At 47.6% G+C, this 16,885-nt stretch overlaps 1 protein-coding gene across 1 annotated transcript; it reads right to left on the minus strand.

The window, feature by feature from the left end:
• Nucleotides 1–9,214, minus strand: LOC141964754 (E3 ubiquitin-protein ligase RBBP6-like). Its single transcript, XM_074915456.1, has 7 exons — nt 9,049–9,214; nt 6,066–6,165; nt 5,432–5,468; nt 4,304–4,348; nt 2,519–2,607; nt 2,304–2,400; nt 1–48 (listed from the first exon to the last, which is right to left on the minus strand). The coding sequence occupies exons 1-7, from the start codon at nt 9,212–9,214 to the stop codon at nt 1–3; spliced, it is 582 nt and encodes a 193-aa protein (XP_074771557.1).
• Between the last annotated feature and the right edge of the window lie 7,671 nt (nt 9,215–16,885).

The raw sequence follows: 16,885 nt of genomic DNA on the forward strand, positions 1-16,885 counted from the left end.
TTACGCACTCTTCTCGTGCTCACCCTTCCGCATGTAAAGAGGGTTTAACTAGATGCATAGAAAGGGAAAAACGCCTTCTGCCTTAGATTTTTCCTGACTACAAGAAGAGTCCTTTCCTATTTGGGGTATACTTAAGTAGTAAACAGAGCTGGTAAGAAAGGAATGTTACAGTCTTTCTGCTTCCAGAAGATCAGGTGTGATGTTTTGAATTGACAAACATGGGAGTAACACTTACACTCATCACAGAAACTGTTTCCGCAGCAGGGAATAATAACTGCATCCACCATGATTTCTTTACAAATGAAACATAACAGCTCTTCTGGAACACGATTGTCTAAGGAGGAGGAGAGGGAGGAAGAGGACGGCTCCTCAGGTAAAAAGGGATGCTTCTCCTTCTTTCCTCTGGCATACGCTTCCCTGGAGGGGGGTGGGGAAGGAAAAAGACAAAAAGTTACAGATGGGTAAAGGAGAACTTTCCCAAGCTTTTCATTTTATCCAGTGAAGACAGTAGGTGGCATTCTCACTCCAAATTAGCCTTCAGAAATGCAGGCATTTAGTTTAAAATACTTTTCTATAGCCAGAGCACTAGAAAAGGGAGGGGAGAACAATTTTCCTTCTGCAGAACTCTTCCCTTCATTGGATCAACTAAGAAATTAGCTCAGACTAGAGAAATCATTTTCTGACAGCTAGAGACCGGGTGAAATGAATCCCACGTCTCCTTTCACCAGAGGGTGAATGTGAATCGCAGGCTCAGGATAAAGTCAGTCTCCGCCTAATCATGTTTTATAAATGCAGGAAATCTATGTTACAGCTTCTGCAAAAGGAGATGCATGACAGAAAAACAGAGGTGCTCCCAAGTGCATTTTAAAACAGCCACTCTTGTCAGCACACCCTAGTGTTTTCTTAGCTTACAGCAACAGGAAAACATCCCTCTGCTTCACACATGGGATTGGGCAAACGGCAGAGGGGGAGGGGATCTCAGTCCAACAGCTGTTTGTTAAATTCTGCAAGAAGCCTTACAAAGGTAAAACAGGAGCAGAAGGAGCTTTCAAAAAGAATGATGCCACCGTAAACACGACGGAGATGTTTTGCAGAAATAGGGGTTCTTAGCATACCAAAAGCTTACCCAGCGTTCAGGGGCCTGAACAGCAGGACTGCCCCATTTTAATATTAGAAATCATCACAGATTTTAAGGTGAAGATACAACGACAGTGCTTCTTCCCCCATAATTACAGATGCTGGCCAGCTTGGTGGCGCTGCCACTCAGACATGGACACTTGGCTTCTCTCCTTCACTTTTTGGTCAGACCAGCTAATTCCATACTCACGCATTAATAATTGGGATGGCATATCTTCCAGTCGGTGTCAGCATCGCACCCTTCATATTGGGATCTTCCACCTCCACCATGAAACTCCTGGGAATTCCCGTGCTCTTTCGAAGTCTGCGAACAGACTGAAAATTACTGTCCTGTTAAGAAAAGAAATGCAGACATATCTCAAGACCCACACTTAAAATGGCATTTCAACCACTATTTTAAGCAGCAAAAGCTTTAATCCTCTCCTTTTAGCTCGCCTAAGGGCTGCTCGACTGAAATACTCTTTTTTCCCAAATGAATACAGCCAGCATGCTCCAAAGGCCCGAGCAGTGTTCTGAACTCAGTTGATATTCTTTGGCTTAACTTCAGGGTCCTGAAGGGTGAAATATCCCTCAGCTCACCATCCCCTCAGAGGAGAGGCACAAACCCCCTCCTCCTCCAAAGGGCAGTTCAGAGGGAGAGCTGAATGCAGGGCTCTGGATCGGCCACTGGGGAAACTGATATTCCCCATCTACACACGAAGGTTGAATTCAGAGCTGATGCCCGTGCGTTCAGTGAGTAACCTTAAATGGCATGAATACTCAACCAGAGACTTGTGTAATTCTAACACGCAAATATTCAATAGTTGGGGCCAAGAGAAATGTCATTTTTTCCTACAAAATACTAAAAAATGCAAACTGTCATTAAAAAGAGTTAAGACAAAAAAAACACCTTGCAGTAACATTGAAATATATAAAAATATGCATTAAAATTCACAGAGAAAGATCTGTGTAATATGTAATGTCTGTGACCTCGAAGAAAGAAAATTTCCCATTGAAATCTCCAGCTTTCCCTGGAATTTTGAAGGGCTTTGCACCACTGCCATACAACCTCTGTATTTCAGCCCAAGAGAAACAATTCCTCATAGGGGGTCCATGTAATTGCTGTGTAACTGCCAAGGTAAAACAATTAAAAACCAAGTGTCACCAGAAGCCCCCCACAATCTTACCCCATTTGTTGGACAGTTCTTTATATAGTGGCCAGGTTTTCCGCAGCGAAAGCAAACATAGGATGGTGGAGGGATAGCCAGGGGTTTCTTCACGTAACTAAAAGGGTTTGGGGAGAAAAAGAAAATGGTATGCATGCATCTCTCTTGTTCCAACAACCATCTCTGCAATGTCTCCACAGTCTTCACAGAACAGACGGGACTTTGCCAACACTTACTTGACTGGATCGTACTGACAGCAAGACTGCGTCATCATGGCTCGTATTTTATCTTCTTCGGAAGCGTTGGCTTCAGCCAGACTGCCGGTCTGTTTAACAGGTAATTATGGGACACGCACATTAGAAGCACATTTAACTCCCCAGACAAAGACTCGCCCAACCCTGTAAAAGGCAGCCCGGCAGGAGCGGCGGTTGCACAAAAGCGACTGCTTGTGTGAGCCAGAGCTGTCCCAGAGATGTTCTGGGGAGCCCTTACGCCATCACACGGTGTCTCTGGGCCTGTGAACCTGCTTGGAAGGAGCATTTTGGGGCACTCAAATCCTGAGGCTCTGTTTGTACCTTACAGAAAGACTTGTGTAACCAGCCCAAATGTCTTCCAAGTGGACTGAAGCTATGTGTAGAAAGAATTACATTATCTACTAGTTTTAAACGGATTCTTGAGCTCCAGAGCATTGGAAGGAGAAAATCTCCACTGTACATTCAATTGAGAGAGATGTGTGCAAGTATCAGTGTTTATATTTTGCAGCGTTAAAAGGACATACAACTTAAGAGTTGGGCAAGTTGCTTTTATTGCTGAAATTCAGCTTCAGACACAGAAGCATTAAGAGGAATCAAGATTTTTATAACTCCTCAGCAAGACAAAAGATTCTTTTCGTAGAAATTTGTCCATCATGCGCTGTAGGCAGCCCAAACTGCATGTCCCCTGCACTTGGCCAGTTTCTCACATTGTAGAGTCAAACTTCACATGAGTTTACAGAACCAAGGACGTGTTTAGGGACAGCACCAATGGAGACCAGTTTCTTCTGGTGACTACTTTCCAAAGTAACCGTTGGGGTTTTTTCCCCAAATGTACACAATTTAATTCTGCAGTGGGAGAGGGAAGAAGAGAGTGGGAAGAGATCTCTCTCTCTTGGAAAGGAACGCCAGCCTTTATTTTCAGAAGAAAGAACTAGCTCCTCTGCATTAGGCCCCGCCTCCTCTATTCTTTAAGACGAGTAATTGAATTGGCTCGCACTACGCCTTTTCACAAAGTGCAGCCACTAGTGCTTTCCCAGACAAAGTCACACGTTGTTGAGAAGAAAACACAAGCAGTTCCATAGCAAACCCTGGCATTACAACAGCTTCAGAAGGTCACCTCTGCTAACACACTGCACTCACACATTGGTATATTCCCGCAAACAATGAGGCACAGTTACACAATTTACACAGTCTGCGTTCAAACAAATTAGGTTGTGTTGTCTGCTCTCCACAGACTACAAGTTATGAAACTGTGCAGCTTTCCGAGAGTGGATCTATAACTGCAGTGACTAGAAACCAACAGTGGCCACGCAATTGTCCGTGCTACAGAAACGTTTCTATTTTGGCTGGTGCAAGCCCCCCCTGAAATGTCCATAACTTGCAGTCGGTTAAACTCTTCTTGAAAATTATGTCAGTCTCCAACACAAAATTAACAAGAGGTCTGAGAAACAGTAAACAGCTCCTGAAGTGCTGCTGCTTTGTGTCTGGAAGATGAGCAATAGTGCAACATTACGTTGAGGGACTCCCCTGCTATCTTCCCAAACTGGGAACTACTCTTTACGGGACACTATGGAAATATATACACATCTTAAAGTTAAAACCAATACTGTAAATGATTAAAAATTAAGTTTTATTCCCATTATAACAGTTATCCAGTTATACATCACCGTACAAGATTTAAAAATATGAAGCAAGTGGGATTTTTTGTTGGGGGGGGGGGGGTGGGTGGGTGGTGTGTTTAAGCCTTTGACGAGAATATACACATACCTTAATGAGCTGGGCCAGAGGAATGGCTGCAGAAGAGTCCTCAATCTGTTCACAAAAAATTAAACACATATTCAAGTTGTACAATCAAAACATAGCAGAAGTTAACCTCTACTGCAGTCTGAAAGTCTGCACTATAGCCTCCGTGTGTCATGGAAAGAGTCATTTCCAACTGAATGTAATTGTACTGGTTCAAAACAAAGTCCAAAGCTATGACCGCTTCAGAGGGCCTACGTGGTTCATGAGAAGCAGCTAAACTCAGTCTGCTGGGGTTTAGATATTTGCATTTGCAGGCAAACGATGAAACTAAACCATTTCATCGGATAAAGTGGAAAGATCAAATGCAGAACTTTGGAATACCACTTTGGGTACCAACAACATTTAAACTCACAGCAATCTGATAGAGACCTTCATGTACTCAGAGGGGGCCAAACAACATCACTTCAGTCATACAGCTTTAGGAACAAATACTCAAGTATTTCAGGACACGGGAAGGAATCTTAGCTGCACAGAACTGTCCTCAAAACCTAGGGGATAGGTTGATTTTGGGACTTCTTGGAACCACCAAGTCAAAAGTAAGAAAAAGTACCAAGTGGCACAACAACGGTTTCTCAGTGCGTTTTGACAACATCTTCCAAAACTGTTAGGCAAAGAAAGTACTTAAAAACAAAAGCTAAGTGATACAATGTGAAAATGGCAAAAAATACGCTCCAAACAATTTTAATTGCAAGAAACAAAGAGCACACGACAGCCTATACAAACACACCAGCTCTAGACAGAGAGGTGTAGAACACAGCACCAATTGAATTGTGCAATTGAACCTACATGATCTAGAAACTATCCTACATTATCTGTACAACACAAAGCCATCCAGGAAATATTCCAGCATATTCAGTATGAAACACAATGCCTCACTAGGCACAAATACCAATATTCACATTAGAACTGTGCAAATGATGGCATTACTCAGTGTTCACTGTGCTGTGAATCAAACACAGGGTCTCTACAACATACACTATGTCTCACTGCAAAACAGATTAACTTCATGTTTGGGAGATTAATAGGAGGCTACATTGTTTAGAATTAAGTGCAATGTGTAGGAAAAAAGTGTGAGATTGTGTTTGTACATACTGCTCTGGATGTTCCACTCGCTGGCTCCGTTCGAGTTCTAGAAGAAGAAATAAAGGGGATGAGAACTTAGAACAAAGCACTTGCAGCCAGCCAAAAGCAGTGAAAGCAGATTCTAAAACCTAAACTTCAAGACATTATGTTCTGATAGTCTGGTCAATGTGGAAATGTATTTGTACGCATAAATCTAATCCCAAATCCCATTTCTAGTTTGTCAGCAATTACTGTAAGACTTACAGCTCTAGAACACAACAGTGCCAGAGGAAGTCCTCAGACATTTTGTCTCTGCTGTGTAAGTATCAAAACGATGAAGTTTGTGCTACAGCTTTGTGCTCTTAAACAATCAACCATCACATTAGCGACTGTTGCCCTTTCCTCTAGAGCCAGTATGCAAAAAAGCCAGATTGGAGGCATAAGAATACCTGCCATACCCCACCCCGCCTCCCCCAAATGCAAGACACAGTCAAACGCTGACAAACAGACTCTTCTGAGATGGGAACATGCGTATCTGTCTTTCCTATAAAAGCAAGAGAAAGAAGATCGATGCAAGCCGAGTGCCTCTCTAAACTAATCTCCACAGAAAAGGCTAAGAGACTGCAACCCCTGACAGAGACTGCAGTGCTTTACGGGTACTTACATAACTGGTGTTTTGCTGGTAGTTTTAACTCCTCTAACAGGGACTCTTCTAACAACTACCGAGGAGTTCTTAGGAATCAGAGCATTGGCATCTGTGTATTCTGAAAACAACACCAATACAGAAGAAAACATGAGTCAGTTTGTAAGAATATTAAGATGTAATTACATAGCACTTGAGAGAATCCCTTCACAGACAGGAAAGCAAAAGTTTATATCAAACACCAGCAGCAAAACCTTTTCCACTCTTTTCAAACAGTTTGGATGCCAGCAGCAAAATGGTCTCAGAGGTCCCTGAAGGAGAGTGTGCTCGTGCATGAGGTTCTTTCCTGACCTGCCTTAAGTTGCTTTTGCTTCTGCTGGGCTACAAACCCAAGAGATCTGTGGAGAGAAACAAACCACAGCAAAGTCTCACCCGCATAAACCAGATTCTAAAGTCTGACCAGCTTGCCCTGCAACAAAGCAGGCACTTGGCTAAAGCACGAAAACTCTGCCCCGTTGCTTTCCGAGCTGTTCACTAAAAACAATTCCCCCGTGCCACAAGTGCTGGGGACTGACAGAACACAGAAGGAGCCGCCATCTCTCTGCTCCTCGGAGCTTCATCCATCGACAGCCACACTGACAGCTGCTCAGCGCTGTACCCTCACATGGAAATGGGACTGGCAGGGCTAGAGTTTGGATCACAGAAACCGGAGGGGGTTTTGAATTGCTTTCACAGGCAGGGCAGAACGGGCTCCAACTAAAGGGGTCTCTCCTCTCTTAAGCTAGTCATCTAGTTTGAATAAGCCAAAGGGACGTGAATTCTTTCAATTCACTTTTTGCAGAGCAGAGAGACTCAAATGAAATCAATTACAAAGACAAGCCTTCTGAAAAGCCTTTTGAAACCACTGTGTGCCTGAGGGTCTCCATGCTTTGCCATGGCTTACACCGTGTTCCTCTTTTGAAGAGGAGGAGCTACCTGAGACACTCGGACTGAGTAGGCCTCAAATGTAAAGATCTCTCCATGAGTAAGCTTCAAACGTAAAGACGTCTCCATGAGAAGGGTTTATATATTGTACTTACACAAGCTGGATGGGACTCAATGTTTTAAAGCGCCATCAGCAGCCATTCCCTGTCATCTGCCTCCAGTCCTAACTACTAAAAGCCCTCACCTCTGGAGGCCAAATCAGAACGATGGCCCGAAAGCCAAAGTTGCTGTGGAAGTACTACTAATGACAGAACCCGAAGCTTTTACAGCTTTTTCATACCCTGAAACCAACGCCTAGAGCTCTGCTCAAATGGGGAATCTCACCATCACGCAGCCACCTGTCAAGACAGGCCTGCGCCGGGACTTTCTGATGCCGGAGGAGCTCAAACACCACTGAGGCTGACAAGCAACGGGGACGTGATGCCAGCGGCAGCTCTGGAAGCCCAAAGCAGCTGTTTCCACCTGCTGAGCGGAGTCATACAGAGTGTTCTTTCTGGTCCAGATCACAGACCACTGGACAGAGATTTCAGAGGCACAGGATAAGCAACAGTGGCCTCACAAAAAGGCAGGAGTTTGCTAGGCCTGTGCCCCGCTGAGGGTTGTGCTGGGTCTGCAGAAGATTGCAGGTGGCAGCACCTCTCCGCGAGGGAGGCTGTGTGTATGAGGACAGCAACCAGTGCGCTTATTCGCCAGTTCTGCAAGCCTGCAGAGGTCAGCTGGAACATGCACAACAGGTGTATGAGGCAAAAAGGGGAGGGGGTCCTCTTTTTGTATTTTGTTGCAAATTCTTTGACCATTCATTGACAGATTGACATCTGCCTTCTGAACACACTGTCCTTGCATGCAGAGATATATAGAGAGATGCATGCTTGTTTTCCATCCACTGGTGAAGTGCACAGGGAGGAGACCTCCAGCCATCTAACAGCAGACTGATAGAAAAATGAATTCCCCTTACGAGTCAATCAGTACACATTGAAATGGATCAGCTGAAAACTGAAGAGTGACAATAACCTGGTGAGGTAAAGGCTTTATTTGCACAGGGCACGTATCACGGCACGTATCTGTGTGGGGGACTTGAAGTATCCTCCCACTAGCTTGGTCACCGAGGCAGAGAATTTGTGGAAGAGGGTTTACAAACAGCGGAGTACGCTGCCGAGGTAGTTCTGTGCAGGGACCGGGCACCTGTTGGCTTTCATACATTTGATTTTCCTTCACCTCAACTCATTGAGTTCATTTTGGTGATGAAATTGGTGTCAATGGTGAAATCTGGTGAAGTCAAACAATGTCGACTTAAAAGTTAACTTTTTTGTTTTTAAATAGGAAAGGACTAAAACCGGAGCATTATTCCTGAAGTCCTTGGAAATTTCTGTTTGCTCTTTAACAGCTGCCAGCTTAGCCTAACAGCTCTCAGACAAAACTGGCACCTGCCAGCAGGAACCTGTTCCCCGCAGGCAGCAGCATCCCCTAGCAGAGCCTTGGCAGGTACCAGGAGCTGCGAAGCAGTGTCACTCCGCCTGGCCACGACTCCACATCTGCAGGCTGAGCAGTGACATGACGCTCAACAGGGCTACTTTTGACAGTTGTCCAAGCAGAGCTCCAACAGAAATGTTCAACAAAGCTGGAGCCAACCCCATCGTTGATTCCTACTCCCTTCTAGCACAAAGCTTGTTTTACTGCCAGTGATGGCCAGTAAGTGGCTACAGGGGGGGCTTTGGCAAGCACTACCCATTGCACATCGAGCAGGAAGTGTTCTACGCCCAGGTCCCTGTCTCACAAACAGATCGGAACGGCTCCGTGAGGTCCCCACACACGCCACAGCCACCAACGGTGGCCAAATGGCACTGTCCCTTCCCACCCCACCAAACTGCTGGCGCCGGTTCCCCGTACGCTGGAGGGACGGGCCCCGGGCTGACTCACGGCACGTGGGGACAAGCCCCAGAGAGCAGCGTGTGGTCCCGCAGGCCGTGGCCGCCGCCAGCCGGGCAGTGCCCGAGGCCCCGCGCCCGCCGCCCCCACGCACCTTCTCCGGTCTCAGCATTGGTGACCCGCAGATCACAGTTGGCCGCCTTCAGCTTCTGGCGGCCCATGATCTCGCGTTTGAGGTTGCCGAGGGAGATGTGGAGGCCGCTGAAGGTGACCGTGTCGCGGCGCAGCTGGGAGGAGAACTGATAATGGACGCACGGCATGGCTGGGCCCGGCGACGCCTGCTCCTGACAGCGTCTGCCGTGCGCGGCAGGTGGTATTTGCCAGCCCCTGGCCCCCGGCCCTGCAACACCTCCGGCCCGGGACCCTCAGCGATGGAGCTGGTCTGCAGCGGCAGCGCCCACCCTGCTCCTCCTGGCAGCCCGGGCCAGCAGATGGGCGATGGGAGAGGCCCCGCGGCCCCGGCTCAGCCTCCGCTCCCTCTCTCGCAGGCAGCGCTCCCAGGCTCGCTGTGGTGACTCGGGTGCTGCTGCCCCAGCGCTCCACCGAGGGGCTTCCTGGCCACCAGCAGCACAGACTGCGACCTGCCACCACCACTGCCACGGCAACGAGTCGCCACAGAAGGCCACGGCACTGCCACGCCCACCCCGCAGCATTATGACCCGGCCCATGGTGACACAAGGCCGGTGTTCTGTCACCGCCCGGGGCTGTGCCTGCCCGGTGTCCCTCCTGCCACCCCCGGCGCTCTCCTCTGCCTGGAGTTCTGCCACCGCCATGGCCCGTGGTGTCCCCCCTGTCACTGTCCAGGCCTTCACCACGCAGCATCAGCTCCCTCCCGCCAGCCCCTGGGCCTGTGGGGTCCCTCCCAACAGCCCCGCGCCCGTCACGGCCCGACCTCCTGTCCCCCCCAGGCTGTCACCACCCGCTGTCCCCTCCTGCCAGCAGCCCCCAGGGCAAGGCAGCCTGGGGCAGAGGCAGCGGGCTTTGCCCTGTTCCCTCGGCTGCCGGGGCTGCCGGGCGGGGACGGGAGGGGACGTCTCAGGGTGCCGAGCCAGGCCCCACGTCCCCTCTGCCGCCGCCCCGCTCCCCGCTGACGGGGCAGCCCCTTGTTTCCCGCCGGGGCCGGGGCCGGTCGGGGCCGGTCGCTCTAAAGGGGCCGCCGCGGCGCCTTTCTCCGGGTCTGTCACCGCCGATGCGAAGCCGGGGCCGGTCCAGCGGCGCGGGCCGGGCCCGGGAGCGGCGGCGGCGCTGCCCGTGGCCGTGGCGCCGGCGGCCCGGGGCGGCCGGAGGCGCGGGGCCGGTGAGTCGGGGCCGGGGGCGCGGCCGAGGCGGGCGGCGGGGCCCGGGCGGCGGCGGCCCCGCGGCGGGAGGGGCCGGGGCGGGCGGCGCGGGGCGGCCCCGCCGCGCTTCGGGCCTTTGTGGCCGGGGGGGGGGCGGCCGCGGTGGGAGCTGGCGCGGTACCGGCACGGGCGGCAGCTCCCCCCGGGTCGCCTGAGGAGGGACCCGCCGGCGCCTCCTGACCCGCCGGGACTCGGCTTCTGCCTTGGAGTAAGGAGGAGAGCGGGAGGGAACAGCGAACCCGGCTGCCGAGGCCGGGCTGGGGGGTTCCAGGGGCCTTCGGCACGAAAGGCAGCGGCCCCGGGAGAGGTTTGCCCGCAGCGCGGCAGCGCGGCCTGGAGCGCTGAGAGAGGGGAGGCAGCGGAGTGAGGTGTGACCGCAGGGGTGGAGGTTTATCGACAGGCTCACTTGGGGGTCCATGTCTCCCTGTGCCTCACTGCTCAGACCTAAAGGGCTGAGGGGGAAAACCGGAGTTTAAAAGTTGATATGTCACCATTGGATTGTTGAGTGCTCATTAAACTCTCGCTCCAGTGGCTAGAAGCTGTCCTACAGCTTCTACTAACCTGCCACTTGACAGGATGTTTTCCTCTCTCAGCACTTATCCCCAGACACACCCCAAAGCCCTGTTTCCAGTTCCCCAACACCACTTCTGAAAGTGAGCCTTACACAGAATTGCAAAGCTTTTGACTTGACCGAAGTGAGTGTAATTTTTCTTAAATAATTTGCTATTCAAGTAGGCAGTGAACACTATAAAAATGCGGGGTTGACTAACAGCTTAAATGGTTTGTGATCTTTCTGTGCAGTGCTGCCTTATTCTGGTCTTCCGTGATGGCCAGAGCTCTGAAGCAGGGAGTCGTTAAGGTTTGGTATCCACATGCTTTACTAGAAACAGGGCTTAAGTTCCCCTGGTTAGACTCTGTCTTGAAAACCAACCTTTGACATCGGATCCAGTTTCTTCATTCAGTACTTTAAGGTTGTTACCAAACAAGTTTGTTCAAGAGGCTTTGGCATCTTGGGATTTTTTTGTTGGTTTGTTTATAAAAAGCAAGCCTTGCAACTTTTTTTCTTGGGGCTCTGATGAAACATGTCTGTAATGGTGGTTTTTTTTAAGTTACTTTGAGTCACTTGGTAACTAGGGATGGAGGAGTGTTTCCTCTCTGGCAGAATGATGCTGTGCTGCTGGACATGGGGCCTGTTTCTGCTGAAATCGGGGCATTTATGTTTAGTAACGATTTTGCCAGTAGTTTGACCAGCAATAGGTTTGGGCCTCCTACTGGAGAATCGATTTGAGATCTGGGTTTTCCTGAAAGCTGATTTATGTATTTTTTGTGACCAGGTTGTCTGCATTCTAATTGACTGCTCAACTTTGGTCTCCCTCTTCTGGGATCACACCTGCATAGCCTTCATACTGAATTGTTGATTAATTCCCCTGCCCCTGCAGAAGCAATACTATCAAGAGAAGTTGTGGAAAACTGCTGCGGGTGGAGGAAGCAGGCAGCCGATTCAATGTGAATGACAGAGCAAGCTTCAACTTTATTGAAAGAAATCACCCCTTATATAAGCACTCTACAATAATCATGCATACTACTCACAAATCTATTGGATACATGTAAAAGGCTACATTATAATATCCCAGCCCCCTGTGGCATTTCAGATATGTCACAACATCTTCCCTCTTCTGGTCTGCCTCCTTTCCCAAGGTTGTTTTTACCATCAAGGCCATTGTGTACCTCAGTTTCTCTCTTTGTTAACATAACAGGCTGTTGTTAGCATAACTGTACCCTGGGTTTTTTCCTCTGTTTACCTCAGGTGGCTGTGACCAGCTCCTGCAGAGACCCATGGCCTTGCTCTCTGCAAGCCGTTCTCCAACAGAAAACCACTTATTGCTTTGCTTGGAACTGCTTCTTGCTGTCTTGGTAACAATAACTTATGGGGTGGCTTAAGCAGCTTCTGCATGAACAGAAGTTACAAACTGCCCAGTGGAACTCAGCATGAGAACGCATGAGGACACTGCAACAAAAGCAGATTTTCTTTCAAATGTTCTTAACTCTTTACTCTTCTCCTTGATCCCTGAGGTGGTTAAAAAAAGCTCCGATACCATGGTGGTATTCATCACTTAAAAGCCAAACTAAAGTCAAACATGAAAAATAATTCTCAAGTGCAATTTTCTCTCACTGTGGAAAAATCTGTATAAACCCTTTTAATCTTTGTACATTTAGAATTCTATTAGCCTTTTGTTCTATTGTTTATTTCAGGAAAAAAAAAAAAAAAAAACAAAACACAAAAACCAACACCACAAACACAAACCCCACCCTAATTTGCTTTAAATTTCTCCTCAGTTTCTATTCCAGGCTGAGGCTGGCCTCTGCCATTGCCTTCCATGAAGAGGCCTTGTGCAGGAGCCCCCAGTGCTGGAACCCCTGAAGCCCAGCAGACAAGGTGCCAGTTTATTACGTTGCTGTTGCTCAGCTTTGAAAGCAGCAGAGTTTGAACAACTCGGGTCACATCCCGATTTGCCAGGACGCATAGAACCTCCTGTTTGGTCTGCGCTGGCAGCACTAATGACAAATAATGCATTCTGCTTGAGAGCTGGTGAAAAATACAGAAATATTTCTAAGATGCAGACAGCTGATGGATTGTGGCTGTGTGCTTCCAGCTCTGGTAGATTTATATGATGATTTAACCCTTCAAGATGCTTTACTGTTTACTCCCAAGCTTCACTTGCCTCCTTTTAGCTGCGCTCTTGGAGCAGGGGAGCTCTGTGGATTAAGGGGTTGTCTGGGGGCCAGCTTGTGGCCAGTTTCTAGTGATTTACCTAATTCTAGTGAAAATGATGAAAGACTCGGGTAATTATGCTTAGTGTATAGATGCATTTTGTGGCCTTAAGCCACAATAAAAGCCTAGAGCTTTTACTCTCGGAAGTAATTCTTAGTCTGTAGAGCTGAGCTGTATTTTTTGACCTTTCCTTCAGGTCAGCTGTGCACAGTCCGATTACTCCAGGTAGTAGTTTATCCTGGGACACGGCCGTTGGGCCGTGGGACCACCTTAGCTTGCTGTATGTGGCCTGTGTGCTCAGCAAGCAGTAAATAAGAAGCAAGATGTTGGATTTTGCATTTATCAGGTAGCTTTAGCTGTACCGGTGTCCTGTACATCAAATTTCAGTGATTGAGTTTTATTTGCCCTTCTGTTGTTTCTCCTTTCATGAAGAAACCACTGGCCTGCCCTGTCACACACTTGGTTCCTTGGAAATACCTGTCTTAATTATTGACAATTAGCTATTTAGAGTACTTAAACTGAATCTGTTGCTTCCCAGTTCTTTTAGCCCACGGTTGGGATGTGCATCAAGACATCTTTCTGGCTTACTGCCAGTCTGGCTGCAGCTTTTCATGGGGCAAAGAGGTTGCTGGTAATTGGTCATCAGATTTCCTTTCCCACTTTCAAAAAGTTGCTCTTCGAGGCACTGTGTGCGTTAGCTTCTTCTTCCAGAAAGCAATTTATGAAACGACTTGGGTCTAGTGACAGAAAATCCCACTGGGCAATAACATTGCTTCAGATCCTGTATTAGTGTAGCCAGATTTATTTTTTTTAATTGCAGTGGAGCAGAGTTTTGAATAATCATGAAGGCATTTGCATAGAACTTATTTTTATCCCAGACAGCAGTGGTCTGTGTAAAACCATGAGGAGCCAGACAATTGTCACTATTAAACATCTGTGTCCACATCAATTTTGTATGGCCTGATTATTGCTGGGTGATTTCTTGGAGCTGTGGCATGATATTTTTATAGTTGGTGAGCTTTACATAGAGTGACAAACAGAGCAACGATCCTGTGCTTTAAATTCTTAGCGGGGAGAGGGGCAGGGCTGGGCTGTCTCAGCTGTAGCCAAAAGAGAATCCCTAAAGTGGACGCAGTCTTAAAAAAATAATTAATAAAACATACCCCTGAACAGGACAGGCTGTTTTGCAGTGTTGTGTTGCCAAGCAGGTTTGCCTTTCCACAGGCTTCTCCCTTGAACTTCAAGGTCCAGCCGTATATTTCTGTGAAGTTTGGGTTGAAAAGGGTTATCCCCGGGGCTTTGGTTGTGCTGTACAGGCATGGCCCCCTGAATTTCTTTCTTGATTTCTTACCTGTGCTGAGAGATTAGAAATATATTTCCCTATTCAAAGCTTTTGCTTTCCATCTTTTCCTTTTGCTGGGGCCTGGATTCATGTTGTTCAGTTTACCTTCTAATTTATGTTTCATGTAATTGTTCACTTTGCCGGTCTTTGTGTTTCTGGTTCTACTAAATAAGCTGTCTGGATAGTCAAGGCGGGGAGATTCGCAACCTTGAGAAAATAATATCAAAAAAGCCCAAACACCTAATCTGAAAAGAATGCTTAGGGCATTCTTTTACTACCAGTGTAGTAAATGACTGCTGTCAGCAAAGTCTGGGCAAGAGTGTGGGCTGTACTCGTGCAGGTGTGTACGTCCAGGTTTTTCCGCTCTCTGCCGCAGCAGTACCATTTCCTAGCCATTGTTCTTGTCCTATCTTCCCCTCCCTGCAGCCATTCTAAACTACTGCCTCTAATCCACTGGCATTAATGGCACAATCTGAGATGAGTAGATGTGCCGCTGGCAATATCTAAAGAAAACAGACTCTGTTGCAGACATCTCTTACTTCTGTAAACAGCAAACGATGTCTAAGATCTGGTGTTACAACGGCTGTTGTGATAGAGGTAACATCCAGCAACCCAAGATGGCAGAAAAAAATTAGGAAATACCCCTTCAGTCTTCTTTTTTGTGTGCGTGGCCTGACGAGTTTAAAGGGACTTTTCCCAACCTCACTGTGAGTCAAGGAACTCCTCTGTTTTTTAACTCGGCGCTGGTCATTCTTGAGATGGTTCACCTGCAGGAGATCGGCCTCTGTAACCTGATGGACGTTACTCGAGGCTCTGTGCGGATTGAGAAGAACAATGAATTATGTGACTTGTCCACGATGGGCTGGTCAAGGATTTTAGATTCTGTAGAAGATAATTACATCGTGGCCAACAAGGATGACAAAGAAGAGTGTGGAGATGTGTGTCCAGGAGCCGTGAGAGGGAAGAGCAACCGTGCACCTACTGTGATAAATGGCATTTTCAGTGAACGCTGCTGGATCCACGATGGCTGTCAGAGAGGTGAGTCTGGGGCGTGGTGTATGTCAGCTGTGGTTTTGCTGTCAGTTTTTAACCTGTCAGACCTACTGGAGGGCTAATAGGTGCCTGTTAACCTGCTACCTTTAAGCACAGCTTCCTAAAAGCAAGGCTCAAAATTAACATTATTCGGGTGAAGAGAGGGCCTATGGGTTGGGGCTGTTTTATCAGTTTTCACCTGTGTGAACAAAGTATGCAAGAATGTTGTCTTTGGTTCCTTTGCCAAGTTAGGGACTGCCTAAAGCTCACAAGTGTAACTGGCTCTGGGTGTATCTGGTACCTTGTGTCACATTTAAGGTGGTATTAGTATCTCTGCTGAGGTTTGGGGAGGGGATTGAAAGTCCAGATTGACTGAAAGGCTGCTGCAGGCAGCAACAGAACAGGAGAGAAAAGTCTGATGGAAGAAGCCCAACTCTGTACAGGTGCAATTCCATTTTGACTGAAGCATTACTGCTGTAGGAAGGTGTAAGGCCTGTGGGTGAGTGAGCAACGCTTGCACAGAGCAAGAAGCGGGAAGCCAAGTCAGACCTGAAGGGAAAAGGAGAAGGAGGAGAGAGGACCTGGGTGGGGATTGCCTGCAGCAGGAGTCCCGGGGAGGGTGAAATACCTGGGCTTTGACCTGGGGTTTTGTTCAGGGGAGAAGGTATGGTCAGAAATTTAGCTGCTGCTGCTGCAACCCCTGAACTCCAGTTCTTCAACTGTATTAACATTGCTTTTAATTTCATACAGCTTTGTTTTTTCCAAACTTGGAACTGACCTGCAGTTTAGTTTTAATTATATATTTACTTTGATTTAGGTGAAATCTGACTGACAGGGAGCAAAGTGAATTGAGGTAAAACTGACACACTTGGCATTGTCTGTCTTTCTGGAGGTGGTGCATCCAAATGCAGCAGTGTGTCCTACAATGAAATTAGGAAACTTGCAGGCTGGAGAGAATTTCTGGCCAAGCTTTAAAGGGCAATTTGGAGTGCTAAGTGCCAAATTTGAGAAGGAATCCCTACCAGTATGCATAAAGTAATGAAATTAATGTGGTTTCTCCTCTAATACTCCTCACCCCCAAATCAGCTCGCTTCCTTTTAAAGAAGGTGGTTGTTTTTGTCGCCAGAATAACAGGGTATGAGCAAGAAGATGCAAACGTGTATGTGTGTTCTTTTTTTTAAATGAAAAATAAGTTCATAAAGTATTTTGGTTTGTAGTTCAGCAGCACTGAAACCTGTCTCCTTATACATTTGAGTTTTATGTTTTCCACTCTGTCATAACATTAAAGATCTAACTGAAACTTTTTCCTGTGGTAGAGCCTTCATAATGTGGCTCGTTCCTGTGAACTTTCTGGGGCTGTGCTCCAGCAGGCTGGAATGCCTGGTTTCTCTCCCTCATATGACTGCCTATTTCTATGAAACCTGTAGGAATGTAATATTGTTACCAC

Source organism: Athene noctua, chromosome 11, assembly GCF_965140245.1.
Source record: "Athene noctua chromosome 11, bAthNoc1.hap1.1, whole genome shotgun sequence".
Lineage (NCBI taxonomy): Eukaryota > Metazoa > Chordata > Aves > Strigiformes > Strigidae > Athene > Athene noctua.